Source organism: Elephas maximus, chromosome 6, assembly GCF_024166365.1.
Source record: "Elephas maximus indicus isolate mEleMax1 chromosome 6, mEleMax1 primary haplotype, whole genome shotgun sequence".
Classification (NCBI taxonomy): Eukaryota; Metazoa; Chordata; class Mammalia; order Proboscidea; family Elephantidae; genus Elephas; species Elephas maximus.
The window spans coordinates 13,903,967-13,921,595 of NC_064824.1; the positions used below are offsets into that span (position 1 = coordinate 13,903,967).

A 17,629-nucleotide genomic window follows, 5' to 3' on the forward strand; every position below is an offset into this window, starting at 1 on the left:
CTTTCAACTGATTGGCTACTTACAGAAGATTTCATCATGCAGGTGATCACATATCAAATCTCAGCATGGACGTGATCATTACATGAATCATTGTATCGAATCTCCAAACTTTCAGTTAGCAGCCAAGCACGTTAACCGTTTACAGCACTCGGGGACTCCTGTGTAATCACCCCATTGCCCTACTGGCATCAAGTTGATTCTGACTCATAGCCACACTTTAGTGATTTTTATAAGACAGAATAGAAGTACCCCATAGGATTTCCAATGAGCAGCTGGTGGATTCAAACTGCTGACATTTTGGTCAGCAGCCAGTCTCTTAACCACTATGTCACTAGGTCTCCTACCCTTAAAAGAGGGAAACAAGGTCAGAAGGGAAGTAAGAGATATGACGACAGAAAGAAGATGTTGGAGTGAAGTAAGAGGCAACGAACCAAGGAATAAAAGTTGCTTCTGTTGTTTTTGTTAGGTGTCCTCGAATTGGTTCTGACTCATAGTGGCCCTATGTACAACAGAACACAACACTGCCCAGTTCTGCACTGTCCTCACAATTGTTGTTATACTTAAGCCTATTGTTGCAGCCACTGTGTCAATCCACCTCATTGAGGGTCTTCTTCCTTTTTGCTGACCCTCTAATTTTCCAAGCACAATGTCCTTCTTCAGGGACTGGTCCCTTCTGATAAGATGTCCAAAGAACCTGAAACAAAGTCTTGCCATCCTCCCTTCCAAGAAGCACTCTGGCTATATTTCTTCAACAACAGACATGCTTATTCTTCTGGCAGTCTATAGCATATTCAATATTCTTCCCCAACACCATAATTCAAAGGCATAAATTCTTCTGTCTTCCTTATTCATTGCTCAGCTTTCGCACGTATGTGAGATGATTGAAAATATCATGGTTTGGGTCAGGCACACCTTAGTCCTCAAAGTGATATCTTTGGTTTTTAACACTTTCAAGTGGTCTTTTGCAGCAGAGTTGCCCAATGCAATATGTCATTTGATTTCCTGACTGCTGCTTCTATGAGTGCTGATTGTAGATACAAGTGGAAATCCTTGACCACTTCAAATTTTTCTAGTCAGAACCAACTCAACAGCAATTTTTTTTTTTTAGTAGCATAATGTTGCTTATTGGTCCAGTTGTGAGGATTTGAGTGTGTGTGTGTGTGTGTGTGTGTGTGTGTATGTTGAGATGTAATCCATACTGAAGACTGTAGTCTTTGATCTTTATCAGTAAGTGCTTCAAGTCCTCCTTGATTTCAGCAAGCAAGGCAGTGTTATCTGCATATCAAAGGTTGTTAATGAGTGTTCCTCCAATCCTGGTGCCCCGTTCTTCTTCATATAGTCCAGTTTCTCAGATTATTTGCTCAGCATACAGATTGAATAAGTGTGGTGAAAGAATACAACCCTGATGCACAGGTTTCCTGACTTTAAACCATCCAGTATCCCCTTGTTTTGTTCCAATGACTGCCTCTTGGTCTAAGTACAGGTTCTGCATGAGCATCATTAAGTGTTCTGGACTTCCCGTTCTTTGCAATGTTATCCATAATTTGTTGTGATCCATGCAGTCAAATGGTTTTCCATAGTTAATAAACCACAGGTAAACATCTTTCTGGTTTTCTGGTTTTCTTTGCTTTCAGCCAAGGTCCATCTGACATCAGTGATGATATCCCTTGTCCCATGTCCTCTTCTGAATCTGGCTTGAATTTCTAGTAGTTCCCTGTCGATGTAGTGCTGCAACCGCTTTTGTATGATCTTCAGCAAAATTTTACTTGTGTGTGATATTAATGATATTGTTTGATCATTTCCACATTCTGTTGGATCACCTTTTTTTGGAATGGGCACAAATATGGATCTCTTCCAGCCGGTTGGCCAAATTTCTTGGCACAGAAAAGCGAGCAACTCCAGTGCTGCATCCATTTGTTGAAATATCTCAACTGCTCTTCCATCAGTTCCTGGATCCTTGTTTTTCTCCAGTTCCTTCAGGGAGGCTTGGACTGCTTCCTTCAACATCATTGGTTCTTGATCAACCTCCTGAAGCGGTTGAAAGTCAACCAATTCTTTTTGGTATAGTGGCTCTGTATATTCCTTCCATTTGCTTTTGATGCTTCCTCCATCATTATAGAATCCTTCAAAATTGCAACTCCAGGCTTGAATTTTCTTTTCAGTTCTTTCCACTTGAGAAACACCAAACATGTTCTTCCCTTTTGGTTTTCTAACTCCGGGTCTTTGCACATTTCATTATAATATTTTACTTTGTCTTCTCAAGCTTCCCTTGGAAATATTCTGTTTAGCTCCTTTACTTTATCATTTCTTCCATTTGCTTTAGCTACTCTACATTCAAAAGCAAGTTTCAGAGTCTTTTCTGACATCCATTTTGGCCTTTTCTTCCTTTCCTCTCTTTTTACAGGCCTTTTGCTTTCTTCATGTATGATGTCCCTGATGTCTTCCCACAACTCATTTGGTCTTCAGTCATTAGTGTTCAGTACGTCAAATCTGTTCTTGAGGTTGTCTCCAAATTCAGATGGGATATACTCAAGGTCATATTTTGGCTTTCTTGAATTTGTTTTAATTTTCTTCAGCTTCAACTTGAAATTACCCACTGCCATCGGAAATTACGTATGAGTAATTGATGGTCTGCTCCGCAATTGGCCCCTGGCCTTGTTCTGACAGATGATTTTGAGCTTTTCATAGTCTCTTTCCACAGATGTAGCCAATTTGATTCTTGTGTTTTCCATTCAGTGAGGTCCATGTCTATAATCACTGTTTGTGTTGTTGCAAAAAGGTATTTGCAGTGAAGAAGTCGTTGATCGTGTGAAATTCTATCATGTGATCTCTGTCCTTGTTTCTATCACCAGGGCCATGTTTTCCAACTACTGATCCTTCTTGTTTCCAACTTTTGCAATCCAATCACCAGTAATTATCAATGCATCTTAATCACCTGTTTGATCAATTTCAGACTGCAGAAGTTGGTAAAAAAAATCTTCAGTTTCCTCATCTTTGGCATTAGTGGTTGGTTCATAAATTTGTATCATAGTTACACTACCTGGTCTTCCTTGTAGACTATTGGATATTACCCTATCACTGATGGTGTTGTACTTCAGGATAGATCTTGAAATGTTCCTTTTGACAATGAACTTGATGCCATTCCTCTTCAATTGGTCATTCCCAACATTGTAGACCATATGATTGCTGATTCAGAATGGCCAATACAGTTCATTTCAGCTCACTAATGCCTAGGATATTGATCTTTATGCACTCCATTCCATTTTTTGATGACTTCCAATTTTCCTAGACTCATACAAGTTCTGATTAATAATGGACATTCGCAGCTGTTTCTTCTCATTTTGAGTCATGCCACATCAGCAAATGAAGGTCTTGAAAGCTGGGCTCCATCCATGTCATTAAGGTCGACTCTACTTTGAGGAGGCAGCTCTTCCCCAGTCATATTTTGAGTGCCTTCTGACTTGAGGTGATCATCTTCCAGCACTATATTAGATAATATTCCACTGCTATTCATAAGGTTTTCACTGGCCATTTTTTCAAAAGTAGACTGGCTAATTTGTCTTAGTCTGGGAACTCCACTGAAACCTATTCACCAAGGTGACCCTGCTGATATTTGAAATAGAGGTGGCAAAGCTTCCAGCATCATAGCAACATGCAATCCACCACAGTACAACAAAATGACAGACACATGGTGGAAGCTGCCTCTAGAAGATAGAAAAGGCAAGGGAATGGATTCTCTCCACAGCCTCCAGAAGGGACAAGTCCTGCCAACACCCTGACTGTAGCCCAATACAACTGATTTCAGACTTCTGGCCTCTAGAACTTAAGACAATTAGCTTGTGTTGTTTTAAGTGGCTTAACATGTGATAATGTATTACAACAACAAACTAATGTAAACCCAGCACTTGGTAAAATATAAGCCTCAAAGCAGCACTTTCAAAACTTCTGAATCAATTGGTCGGATATTTGTGAGTTCAGTAAGAACTTTGGTGATTGTGATGCAGTTGGTCTGTAAACTACAGTCTAAGAAATACTGCAAAATCCTACACAAATGCCAGGTACCTTTATTATGACCTAAGAGAATTCAGGCATTTTTTTTTTATTTAATAATTTGCCTGGTAGCTTCATCCATGTAATGAGATGATATTTAAGGCAATTACAAAACTCAAAATTATTAATTCACTTTACTCTTAGCATTAACAAATTTAACATGGAAAGTGCTCTTTTTCCCTCTGGCTGAACATATTGTCATATGACAATGTTCAATATTTTAAACAGTTTGATTCTTCTTCTTGGCCTCATTTGAGAACAGGGAGGAGAGGGCCAAATATAGGCACTGTCAGTACTGCCTGTGATTAATTCAGCCCTAACAAATGCCACCAGGTGTGATTAACCTCAAATTTCTCTGATTTTTTTCTTTCATGAACTTTCCCCATGTGTTCCTCCAAACAACTGTCTACTTTTTACCAGCCTTTTTAAAAAATATAGATGAATTTTACAAAGTTTCTAGTTCGGCAAGCCTGGCCCCTGGCATCTCCTAGCACAGCTCCACCATGGCTGCAGCAGGCACAGAAACTTTCACAACCTCCTGGGAAAAGCTGTCTGAGGAGCAGTGAGACTGCATTAAAATGCTTCACGTTTGTGAGGACAAAAACAAGGCACACGGGAGCAAAGAAAAGATGGGCAGTTGTCTTGGAGGAAGAAGGTTGAGCCTCCTTGAAAACAGATTTTTTTACTTCTTTTACAACCATATACATTGAGACTCAGTCAGTTTCACATATCCATGCAGGGTCTGCTCTCCTTGTTCACTTGGATGTCATTGTTGTTGCGTGCTGTCAAGTCAATTCCAACTCATAGTGGCCCTATAAGACAGCGGAGAGCTGTCCCACAGGGTTTCCTAGGTTGAAACCTTTACAGAAGTAGATCACCAGATCTTTTCTCCTGCAGAGTGGCTGGTGGGTTGGGACCGCCAAACTTGAAGTGAGTAACCTAGGGCTTAACCATTGTTTGTGCCACCTGGGCGGCAATATTTTAGTTAGCTTCATATTTGGACCATGGCTTACTTATAGAGCTTTTGTTTGTTTTTGTTCTAGATGCTTAGCCACATTTCTTCCCTTTGTAGAGAAGCAAGTCATGCAAAAACCTTCCTATATTGCCCTCCAGGGTACATGCATAACCCAGAGGATCCTGGGCCTTCCTCTTCCTTGGCATTTTCTCTTGTTTCTATGGATTTTATTTGCCAACAGCTTTCTAATACACAATATGTAAGAAGTAAACATTTTAAGTCTTTACATGTCTGTCTTAGAAGAAATACAACCAGAATGCTCTTGAGAAGAGTGGATAGAGGAGACTTCAGTTCACTTACTTTGGACATGTCATCAGGAAAGCCCAATCATTAGAAAAAGACATCATGGTAGTAAAGTATTTCAGGGAAAACAAGTGAAATCCTCAATACAGTGGATTGACATGGTGGCCACACAATGGACTCAAATATACCAATGATCTTGAAGATCGTGCAGGACCAGGCAGTGTTTTGTTCTGTTGAACATGAGGTCACCATGAGTGGCAGCTGGCTCAACATCAACTATCAACAACAACCAGAAGTAAACCTTTTGAGCATTTACATATCCAAAGATATTTTTATTCTTCTCTCATACTCAATTGATATTTTTAGCCAGGTATAAGATATAAGGTTCAAAATTATCTTCCCCACCCAAGAACTTTGAGAGCATTGCTCTGTTTTCTTCTAACATTCTGTATCATCGGTGTGAATTCTGATACCCATCTGATTTTTTATTCTTCTGTGGAAGCTTCTCCCTTTGTCTGCCTCTTTCTTTTTGAAAACCTTCAAAAATCTTCTCTTTATCATCATTGTTCTGAAATTACGTAGCATGTAGATATACATATTTTTTTAATTCAACCTTTTCAGTCTGAAGACCTGTGTCCTTTAGCTCTGAAATATTTCCTCCATTTCCTCCTCCTTCTCTTCTTCATTCTTCTTTTATATATATAGTTGTTATTGTTTGGCATTGAAGAGTTGGTTCTGACTCATAGCAATCTTATGTACAGCCTGTCCCTGCACCATCCTCACAATCGTTTGCTATGTTTGAGCCCATTCTTGCAACCAATGTGTCAATTCCCATTCATTGAGGGTCTTTCTCTTTTTTGCTGACCATCGACTATACCAAGCACAATATCTTTCTCCAGGGACTGATCCCTTCAGATAACACGTCCAAAGTATGTAAGACAAAGTCTCACCATCCTCATTCTAAGGAGAATTCTGCTGTACTTCCAAAACAGATTTTTCTTTCTTCTAGCAGTCCATGACATATTCAATATTATTCTGCAAAGTCATAATTCGAATGCATCAATCCTTCGATCTCCCTTATTCATTGTCCAGTTCTCACCTGCATATGAGGCAACTGAAAATACAATAGTTTGAGGTAGGTGCCCCTTCATCCTCAGGTGACATCTATGCTTTTCAACACTTTAAAGAGATCTTTTGCAGCAGATTTGCCCAATGCAATACATCCTTTGATTTCTTGACTACTACTTCCATGTGTGTTGGTTGTGGATTCAAGTAAAATGAAATCCTTGACAACTTCAATATTTTCTCTGTTTATCATGATGTTGCTTATTGGATCAGTTGTGAGAATTTTTGTTTTCTTTATATTGGGGTGTATTCTGTACTGAGGCTGTAGTGTATTCTGTGCTGAGTTTGTACTGAGCAAGCAAGGTTGTGTCTCTGCATATTACAGGTTGTTGATGATTGTTCCTCCAAGCCTGATGTCACATTCTTCATCACGTAGTCCAGTTTCTCTGATTATTTGTTCACTGTATGTATTGAATAGGGATGATAAAAGGATACAGCCCTGACACACACCTTTCCTGATTTTAAATCACTCAGTATCCCCTTGTTCTATTTGAATGACTACCTGTTGGTCTCTGTACAGGTTCCGCATGAGCACAATTAAGTGTTCTGGAATTCCCGTTTTCACAATGTTTTCCATTATTTGTCATGATCCACATAGCCAAACGCATTTGCATAGTCAATGAAACACAGGTATTCTCTGCTTTCAGCCAAGATCCATCTGACATTAGCAATAATATCTCTGGTTCCAAGTCCTCTTCTGAATCTGGTTTGAATTTCTGGCAGTTCCCAGTCGATGCACTGCTGCAACCACTTTCGAATGATCTTCAGCAAAATTTTACTTGTGTGTGATATTAATGATATTGCTCAATAATTTCCACATTCTGTTGGATCACCTTTCTTTGGAATGGGCACAAATATGGATCTCTTCCAGTCAGTTGGCTAGGCATTGTCTTCCAAATTGCTTGGCATAGAAAGTGAGAATTTCTAGCTTTGCATCCATTTGTTGAAACATCTCAGTTGGCATCTCAGTTCCTGAAGACTTGTTTTTCATCATTGCCTTCAGTGCAGCCTGGACTTCTTCCTTCAGTACCACGGGGTCTTGATCATATGCTATCTCCTGAAATGCTTGAACATCGACAAATTCTTTTTGGTACAGCTACTCTGTGTACACCTTCCATCTTCTTTTGATGCTTCCTGCATTATTCAATATTTTTCCCATGAATCCATCTTAATCTGGAATCTCCACTGAAACCTATTCAGCATCATACCAACACTGACAGATGTGTTGTGGCCGCTTATGAGGTGCTTTGGCGAGGAATTGAGCCTGGCATGGACACTGGAATGGAAGGTAAGAATTCCACCACTGAACCACCACTGCCTCATTAACCCCATTTTGCAGATGAGAAAATTCAGAGGCAAAGAGGTGAAGCCACTTAGGACTACGGCAAGTGACGAAGCAGGAATGTGAAGCCACGTCTGCTCCATTTCAAACCCTGCTCCTTCCCTGGTCATGAGGCTGTTCTGGAGATTAAATGAGATAAAAACATGTAAAGCTTATAGCAAAAGTTTTGGCAACTGTAATTATTGTTCCCCTTCTTAGTCACAGAGCTACGTACCCCAAGTTCCTTCCACATTTTGGCAGAAGAGAATGAAAGCCACAACACAAAATTTAAGGAGGAAGCTGCTTTATTCACTTACCAGACTCAGGAGTTCAGCCGGGGGCAGCTGGAGACAGAATTTTTTAGTTCAGTGTCACATTACCATCTTAAACCGAAAGAGAAAGGACTGTAACCCCAACTGAGGCTTTCCAAAGAGCTGGCAATCAACTTCCTCATTGCTGAAAGAATTTCTTTTCTCTATTTTCTTACAGGAACCATCTGAAACTCATTCAGCAACTCTCCGTTTCCTTTCCTTGGGCCCTCAGGGCCACCTATCAGGCTGTGCAGTAGAACCAGGAGTCCACCAGGGACACTGTGGTGCAGGAGCGGTGCAGAGAGAGTGGCTATTGGCGCTTCCCCCACAACACAGCTTCTGAGTTCAAACTCTGGCTCAGTCACTTAGGAGCTGGCAGTCTTTTCACCAATCTGGTCCTCAGTTTCCTTTTCTATAAGATGAAGAAAAGGCAAAAGGAAAGAACAAAACAAAGCTCTGCCTATCCCGTATGTAGAGTGCTGTAACAATCAGCAATAACCTGCCTGGCACATGCTCAGTGCTCAAGAAATTGTCACTATTTTGGGGGGGTGTATTTTTATGGAAAATTACATGACTTCCGAAGGGCATGGACCACCCAGGCTGATGAATGTGCTATCTACTCCTTCTCATTGACTCCTCTCCTCTGCTGGAAGCTGAAGCCTACCACTCCCCTCATGTTTATTTGTACTCTTTTATGTTTTTTCCCAAGTCTGAAGCTTTCCTGCTTTTCTTAACCCTAGTCTATAAGACTGGCTTTCAGAGCTGACGCCAACAGATGAGATTTTGTCTACATGTCACTTCAATGGATCACAGAGCACCTGGTGTTCTCTCTGGACTTCTGTGCTGTCCCTTTCCTGTTTGAGGTGCAGTTAGGAAGTTTCCAGAGTCAGGGCCATTCCAGGTGCTAAAAGGTCTACCCTTGTAAATCAACTTGCTGCCATCACTCTGGAGCTGACTTGAGCCCAAGCTTCACCTGACACCTGGGCACCCTTCCCTCTGCCTGCATCCTGTGAACTAGCCTCGAGGGGTTCTAGATGTAAGAGGACCTAGCAGCTATGTCTTAGCAAGCACGGACTGTCTCCTTTCTTGCCTCAGGGTGATCATCTCAGTCTTCAAAACTCCCCACATATTGGATTCTAGGCCTCACGTCCTAACGGGTGAGGAAAGCAGCTGCTGCGCAGGGCTGCCAGCCCTGCGGGCTGTGCTCTCTGCGTGCAGCGGAGGCCCAGGTGCTTCTCTGACTCCACTCTCCCCAACCCCACCTCCTACACCTCATTACACAGAGTTTGTGTCCATGAGGAACAACCCTGTTCTTCTCTCCACCCCTCATACACTGTGCATAGCCACGATTTGCTTTTCTTAAAACCTACAAACTTGCCCATCGGGGAAGTCAAACTATGCTTCTGTGCTAATGGGAGAGAGCCAGAAACAGGTCCAATGAGAAAATACTTGCAATACTTACGTAAAGGTGTTGTCCTTTGTGTATTTCTACAGTCCATTCCAACTCATGGCAACCCCATGTGCGTCACAGTAGAGCTGTGCATCATAGGGTTTTCAATGCCTGATCTGATCTTTCAGAAGTAGATCACCAAGCCTTTCAGCCCAGGCACCACTGGGTGGATTTGAACCCCCAATCTTTTGGTTAGTAGCACAGAGTATAACCTTTTGTGCCACCGAGGGATTCTTCTTTTGTGTATAAAAAGCTAACGTACAACTATACAAAAAAACATTAGCCACCTCTCCAAACTGACGAAAAGCATGAACAATAAAACTTACCTAAAAGAAAATGTGAATTATAAACATATGAAAGTAGCTTTGACCCACTGGTAATCAAGAATGCAGACTCAAATAACTACATATGTTTCTCATCCGCAGAACTAACACAGATTTCAGACGGAATGCTTGGTTCTGTCTAGGGGCCCGGAGGTAAGTTCTGTTACTCTCGATTGGGGAGAGTGTGAATTGTCACAGCCACAGCTCGGGAGTGTATCAAAAGCCTTAAACGCGATCCTAGTCTTTCTTCCAGTAATCCCACTTACTGGAACACAAGCTTAGGAAAAAGAATATATAAAAGACAGATAAAGATTTATGTTCACATGTTTATCACAGCATTATTCAATTAGCAACGAAAAGGAAATGACCTAGTAATTAAAACTCATTAAAGAGCTTTTGCATAGGAAAAGGTTTGCAACATTATGTTTGGTAGAGAAAAACTCAGCACTCAAAATCACATATTCAGTACAACCTCAATAGTATAAAGCAAATACCCACACATGATTGAAAAAAAAAAAAAGGCTAGAAGTGAATATACCTTAACGTACCAGAAATTACGAGTTATCATTAGAAATGGTTTTCCTCTCTATTTAAAATTTTTTGCACAAAAAGCATCTATTACTTTAATCAAGGGAAATCTTTTAATTAAAAAATTTAAAGGCCCTAAGTAAAATAGCAGAGATTTTAAGGATGGCACAGGACCAGGCAGTGTTTGGTTCTGTTGTGCATGGGGCAGCTATGAGTTGGAACGGACTCAACAGCACCCAAAAACAACACACAGAATCAACCTACCTCTGCTTATAAGAATTCACACCTAGGAGATGGTGACTCCATGCAGCAGAAGGAAGGCGACCAGTGTTCAATGTGCTAGTTTGGGGTCAGGGAATTCCATCACCTTGGGCAGCCCCAGTCCTGTATAAGTGCTGGGAGTGAGAGGAAATTCCTGTTGGGGCCCTGGTCACACCTTCTCACCGCTTAGGGGCTCAGGAGCTTTTTCCAGTCACCTGGTACACGCAATGCGGAGACCATTTGATACACACATTGCAGAGACCGACCTGTCTCCATCTTGGCTGCACCGCTAATGGCCCTGGACAAGTTGTCACTGTCCCAGTTTTCTCACCTTTAATATGGGCATTTGGCAATACTCTCCTTGAGGATATTTAGGGAAATAAATTAGATAAGACAATGTTTTACCGCTACAAGATATAATCGAGTTCTTTCTATTTTATTAGTAAATATCCAACACATGCAGACACACTAATAACATATTGCCATGGCTTACTATCAAAGACTCATACGAGGTAATTTAACTTTTCATATAATTGCTCTGTAATTATTTTACCTTATAAATAGCACTTTTTTTTTTAATTAGACACTTCAACCATTAAATGTTCTAAAATATATCAAGTGTTTCCTTGCTAAGCTGCTACTCACTATTAACCACGTTTTCTCTTCTTTTCTGGTTAGCCTGGGGTCCTTATAGTAAACAAAGTGTGCCATTAGGGGGAACGGAAATCTATCTCTACCTCTAAGTGTGCCGTGAGGGGGAACGGAAAGCAATATGTCTAAAAAACTCTCATGCAATGATTGAGGCCTTGCAATAATCTGATTAATTATTAATCATCTAACTCCACAAGTTGCTCCACTTTTATGGATTAGAAAACTGAGGCTCAGAGAAGTTAAATAAAATGCTGAAGTTTAGCCAGCTAGAAAGGGCTCAAACCATTATCTGATGAATTCTGAAGGCTTGGCGCCTTGCTTCAGTTACAAAGAGTTCCTCCCATCTCTAAAGCTGAGATCTCAGGTGTATAAAAAAATGCTACTTTATTCTCATATCTGACCTTTATAGTTTGTAGATTTATATAGTTTGTTGTTAGTTAGTTGGTTGGTTGGTTGGTTGGTTGGCTGGCTGGCTGCTTAGTTTTATACTTCCTTTCTGTAACGAATTCTTGTTACATTTTGATTCTTTTAATCTATCTTAGCCTAAGTGAACTCTTATGACTATGTCTAAATGTCAGTCAGTTCTAAATGGTCCTCCAAGATAAGAGAGGTTCCGGGACTTGGCAATTTCTTTGGTTACCTGGAGGGTCCTTCTGCTTCACAACAGCACTGTATTTATGAACTCTGAATATAACCAACCGTTTGTTGTTGAGTTGATTTGTACTCAAGAAAACCCCATGTGTGTCAGAGTAGAACTGTGCCTCTTAGGGTTTTCAATAGCTGATTTTTCCAAAAGTAGATTGTGATCACTGAGGTTGTGTGACAACTTGGCTGGGCCATGATTCTCAGTGGTTTAGCTATGATGTAGTTTGGCAGTCGTATAATGATGTAATCACTTCCATGATGAGATCTGATATAATGTGATCACCTCCATGATGGGATCTGCTGTAAGTAGCCCATCAGTTGAAAGGGAGTTTACTTGGGGGTGTGGCCTGAATCCAATATAGGTGAACTTTTTAACAAGCTCCTAGGCTTTTGCTCACTCTGGATCCTGCAGCTGGCTCTTTCCTATAACCTCTGGTTTTTGGGACATGAGCTAGCACCTTACCTGCTGATCTTGGGGTTAGTCAGTCTCTGCAGTCTGTGAGCTAGTGGTTTGCCAACTTGCTTGCCAATCATGGGATTTGTTGGCTTCTGCAGCCTGTGAACCAGAGACCTGCTGTCTGACCTGCTGATCTTGGGTTCTCCAGTCCCAGCAGCTATGTGAGACAGAAGAAGCCTCCAGCCTGAACCATGATCTTGGGACTTTCCGGCCTTTACAACCGTGTGAGCCGTTTCCTTGATATAAACCCCTCTTATATAGAAGTAAATAGATACTTCACTGGTTTGGCTTCTCTAGAGAACTCAGACTAAGACATTTGGTACTGAGTGGGGTATGTTAAGGTATTCTTTCTAAAGTGAAGGAGAAGTTATCGCATCTGGCCCCCACCCTAACTAAAAAGGAGGTACAAAGCCTAATGGGCCTCTTTGGATTTTGGAGGCAACATATCCCTCACTTGTGTGTGTCTTCCATCCTATTTATCAAGTGACTCAAGAAGCTGCTAGTTTTGAATGGGGCCCAGACCAAGAGAAGCCTAAGCAACAGGTTCAGGCTGCCGTGCAGGCTGCTCTGTCTCTTGGGCCATATGATCTGGCAGATACAGTAGTGCCTGAAGTGTCCATGGCAGATAGAGATGCTGTTTGGAGTCTTTGGTGGGCCCCTTTTGGTGAATCACAGTGCAGACCCTGAGGATTTTGTTCCTGCCGTCTTCTGAAAATAAATACTTTCCTTTTGAGAGATAGCTTTTGGCTTGTTACTGGGCCTTAGTAGTGACTGAACGCTTAACCATAGGCCACCAAGTCACCATGCAGCCTGAGCTGCCCATTATGAACTGGGTGTTGTTTGACTCACGGAGACATAAAGTTGAACATGCACAGCAGGACTCCATCATTAAATAGAAATGGTGTATATGAGTTCGGGCCCGAGCAGGACCTGAAGGCACAAGTGAGTTGCATGAGGAGGTAGACAAATGCCCAAGGTCTCCACTCCTGTCCCATTACTTGCCCTCTCCCAGTCTGCCCCTATGGCCTCGTAGGGAGTTTCTTATGATCAGTTGACTGAGGAAAAGAAAGCTCGTGGTTGGTTTACTGATGGTCCTAAGCAATATGTAGGCACCGCTCGAAAGTGGACAGTGGCAGCACTACAGCCCCTTTATGGGACCTCCCAGAAGAAGAGTGGTGAAGGGAAATTTCCCCAATGGGAAGAACATTAGCAGTAAGCCTGGTTGCTCACTGCTTGGAAGAAGAAATGGCCAGATGTGCAATTGTATCCATGGCTTGTGGCCAAAGGTTTGGTTGGATTGTCAGGGACTTGGAAGGAATATGATTTGAAAATTGGAAAAAAGGAGGTAGGGGAAGAGGTATCTGAATGGGCCAAAGAAGTGAAGATATTTGTGTCTTATGTGAATGTTCACCAAAGGGTGATCTCAGCAGAGGAGGATTTTAACAACAAAATGGATAGGATAAAGCGTTCTGTGGAAACCAGTCATCCTCCTTCCCCAGCCACTCCTGTCACTGCCCAAAGGACTTATGAACACAGTGGCCATGGTAGCAGGGGTGGAGATTATGCGTTGGATGAGCAACACGGGCTTCTACTCACCAAGGCCAACTTGACTACGGTCACTGCTGAGTGTCCAATCTGCCAGTGGCAGAGACCAACACTGAGTCCCAAGTATGGCACCATTCCTGGAGGTGATCAGCCAGCAACCTGGTGGCAGGTTAATTACATTGGACCACTTCCTCCATGGAAAGGGCAGCATTTTGCTCTTACTAGAATAGACACTGTGGATATGGATTTGCTTTCCCTGCAGGCAATGTTTCTGCCAAAACTACTATCCATAGACTCACAGAATGCATTATCCATCACCGTGGTATCCCACACAGCATCACCTCGGATCAAGGGACTCACTTCACAGAAAATAAAGTACAGCAATGGGCCCATGCTCACGGAGTTCACTGGTCTTACCATTTCTCCTATCATCCTGAAGCAGCTGGCTTCATAGAATGATGGAATGGCTTTCTAAAGACACAATTATGTCATCAGCTAGGTGGCAATATTTTCAGGGTTAGGGCAATGTTCTCCAGGAGGTTGTATATGCTCTAAGCCAGCATCCAATATATGATCCTTCTTCTCCCACAGCCAGGATACATGGGTCCAGGAATCAAGGGGTGGAAATGGGAGTGGTACCACTCACTATTATTCCTAGTGACCCACTCACAAAGTTTTTGCTTCCTGTCACTGCAACCCTAAACTCTGCAGGTCTAATGGTCTTAGCTCCAAAGGGAGGAATGCTCCCATGAGGAGACACAACACTGATTCCACTGAACTGGAAGTTAAAAATGCCACTCGGCCACTTTGGCCTCCCCATGCCTCTGGATCAATAGACAAAGAAGGAAGTTACTGTATTGGCTGGTGTGATTGATCCTGATTACCCAAAGGAAATCAGATTGATTTTACATAATAAAGGTAATGAAGTATATGTCTGGAATACAGAGATCCCTTAGGGTGTCTTTTAGTGCTAAAATGCCCTATGATTAAAGTCAATGGAAAACTACAGCACCCAATTCTGACATGAATTAAGGTTTGGGTCACTCCATCAGGCAAAGAATCATGACCAGCTAAGGTGCTTGCTGAAGGTAAAGGGAATACAGAACCAGTGGTGCAAGAAGGTACTTCTAAATACCAGCTATGATCATCCGACCAGTTGAAGAAAAGTGTATTTCTTCCTTATATGAGTATTTCTTCCTTAAATGTGTGCATCGGATATTTTTGTTTTCTTCACTTATAAAATATAATAAGTAAACAGGGCTGGTACATTTTCAGTTGTACATGCATTAGTTGTATCATGTTAGGTGTAAGTATGACTTTATAATTGCCTTTATTTAGAGATTTGTACAGGTGTCAAGTTGACAAGGGGTGGGCTGTGATCCTTAAGGTTGTGTGTCAACTTGGCTGGGCCATGATTCTCAGTGATTTGGCAGTTATGATGTAGTTTGGCAGTCATATAATGATGTAATCACCTCCTTGATGAGATCTGATATGATGTGATCCCTTCCATGATGAGCTCTGCTATGAGCAGCCAATCAGTTGAAAGGGAGTTTCCTTGGGGATGTGGCCTGCATCCAATATAAGTGGACTTTCTGGCAAGGCTCATGGGCTTCTGCTCACTCTGGATCCTGCAGCAACTCCTGCTCATCTGGCCTCCAGTTCTTGGTACTTGCACTAGCAGCTTACCCCCTGATCTTGAGATTTGTCAGCCACTACAGTCTGTATGCCAGCAGCCTGCTAACTTACTTGCCAGTCTCGGATTTGTCGGCCTCCGCAGCTTGTGAGCCAGAGGCCTGCTGTCTGACCTGCCAGTCTTGGGTTCATCAGCCCCTTCAGCTACATAAGTCAGGAGACGCCTTCACCCCGATCCACGGATTCGGGACTACCCAGGCTCTACAACTGTGTGAGCCATTTCCTTGATATAAATTTCTCTCTCTCTCTACCTCTACCTATCTAGATACTTCACTTCCAGCCTGAGGGATAGATCATCAGACCTTTCTTCTGAGATGATTCCGTGTGGACTTGAACCTCCAAACTTTCAGTTAATGGTCAAGTACACTAACTGCTTGTACCACCCAGGGACTCCACTACGACCACAAACAAACAAAAAAACTAATTCATTGCCATTGAGATGATTCTAACTAACCATGACCCCATGTGTTACAGAGTAGAACAGCTCCATCTGGGTTTTCTTATCATCCAACATGAATGTATATGTATTACAAAACAAAGTGTTAAAACTGTTATAATAATTATTACCAAATTTTATTAAGTGCCTTTTCTGACCCTCCATTATTTTATAGACATTGCCTCTGCAAAACTCTGGAATGTATACATTCTTATCTCTATTTTATAAAGGAGGAAACCAAGACTCAAAATTTTCCACACCTGGCCAAAGGCAATCTGTAAGTAGTTCAATGCCGCAGATACGTGTCGAGCATGGAGGTTTGACTAAACATCCATAAGTAATGCTGGATTCTTCGAGGGAATTATCAACACTTCCTCCCTGTGTCAAACAGGCAGTCCTAATACCAACACGGGCTTTTGTCCAGCCCAGGTGAAGCTAGCAAGTCCTCTGCATCACACATCTCTGGGGAGCACCATCATATTGTGTTCAATGTGATGACACTCCCAAAAGCACATACATTGTGCATACTACTGTAATGGGGCCCAAGGACTGCGTCAACACCAACCGTAATGGGAGGAGGGATGGCTGTCACGACAATGAAAGAATCAGACCTAAGAAGCACTGGGTGTTCTCCTGGGGCTGGAATTTGGAACAAGGGTGACTGGTCCCAAGCTCTCTGCCCTTCTCGCTCCCTTTGGGGGGGTCGGTAGGGCAGACATAAGGAATGCTATAACATAACATTACTCATGGGTGGTTTGGGTAGAATCCATTTAACTAACCGAAATTTCAAAATTCATATTAGGTTTTCAACTTTGTAAGTAAAGTGGATTCTCCACAAACCTCAGGGGGCTGGAAGCCTCAGACAAAAGTGATCCTAATAAATCACATGGCCTTTGCCCAGTATGCTTCCTTTTGTTTAACGATCTCTCCCAAACATTAGCCCTTGGATTGGAACAGAGCCCCTGAGAGTTCAGCAAAACCGGGGTCCTTCCAAGTCTACCAGTTCTCTGCAGTTCAGAGAGGTCACACAGCTACCAAGTGGCTGAGCAGCCTGCCCAGCTGCAAGCGCAGGTGACCCCTTCCGTCCCGTGCCTGCACAGTGCTCAGCCAAGCAATCACGTCACAGCTGGGGGTTCTGAATTCACGCTGAGGGGAATTCACCACAACCTTTGTATCTGGGAGTTGCAGATGGAAAGAGAAAGGAAGTTAGAAAAATGTGATTTCTCGGCAGGAAATTTAGCGCACAGAGGAGTGCAGCAGTAGGCGGGGGTGTGTTTTAAAAAAGAGGGTGGGGACCCCACCAGCCAACTCTGCAGAAAAAAATAAATAAACTCTCTCTGCCTATCTCCAAAGTGGAGCCCCTCCCCTCGGCCTGCGCTGGAGGAGGGTGACACATGTGCCATTTCCTCTCCCGTCGCTGAGGGTCAGGAGCAGGCCAGCGGACCCTCCACGCTGCACTCAGTCCTTCCCTCGGCCTCTGTCCGGCGCGGGACCCTTGGCCATGATCAACTCCAATGACACGTCGACGCAGCTGCCCGGTGAAGGTGAGTACCGCGGCACCGAAAGGTCGGGCGTC

General features: G+C 42.6%; 1 protein-coding gene and 1 long non-coding RNA gene across 3 annotated transcripts in view; one reads left to right on the forward strand and one right to left on the reverse strand.

Moving 5' to 3' along the window:
• Positions 1-17,629, reverse strand: part of LOC126078516 (uncharacterized) — a 296,796-nt gene that overhangs the window by 255,797 nt on the left and 23,370 nt on the right. The window lies entirely within an intron of this gene.
• Positions 17,288-17,629, forward strand: part of GYPC (glycophorin C (Gerbich blood group)) — a 42,506-nt gene continuing 42,164 nt past the window's right edge. Inside the window, exon 1 of the mRNA XM_049889069.1 lies at positions 17,288-17,597. Within this exon, the coding sequence (XP_049745026.1) occupies positions 17,555-17,597 (43 nt within the window). The 5' untranslated portion in view covers positions 17,288-17,554. The remainder of the gene's footprint in view (positions 17,598-17,629) is intronic.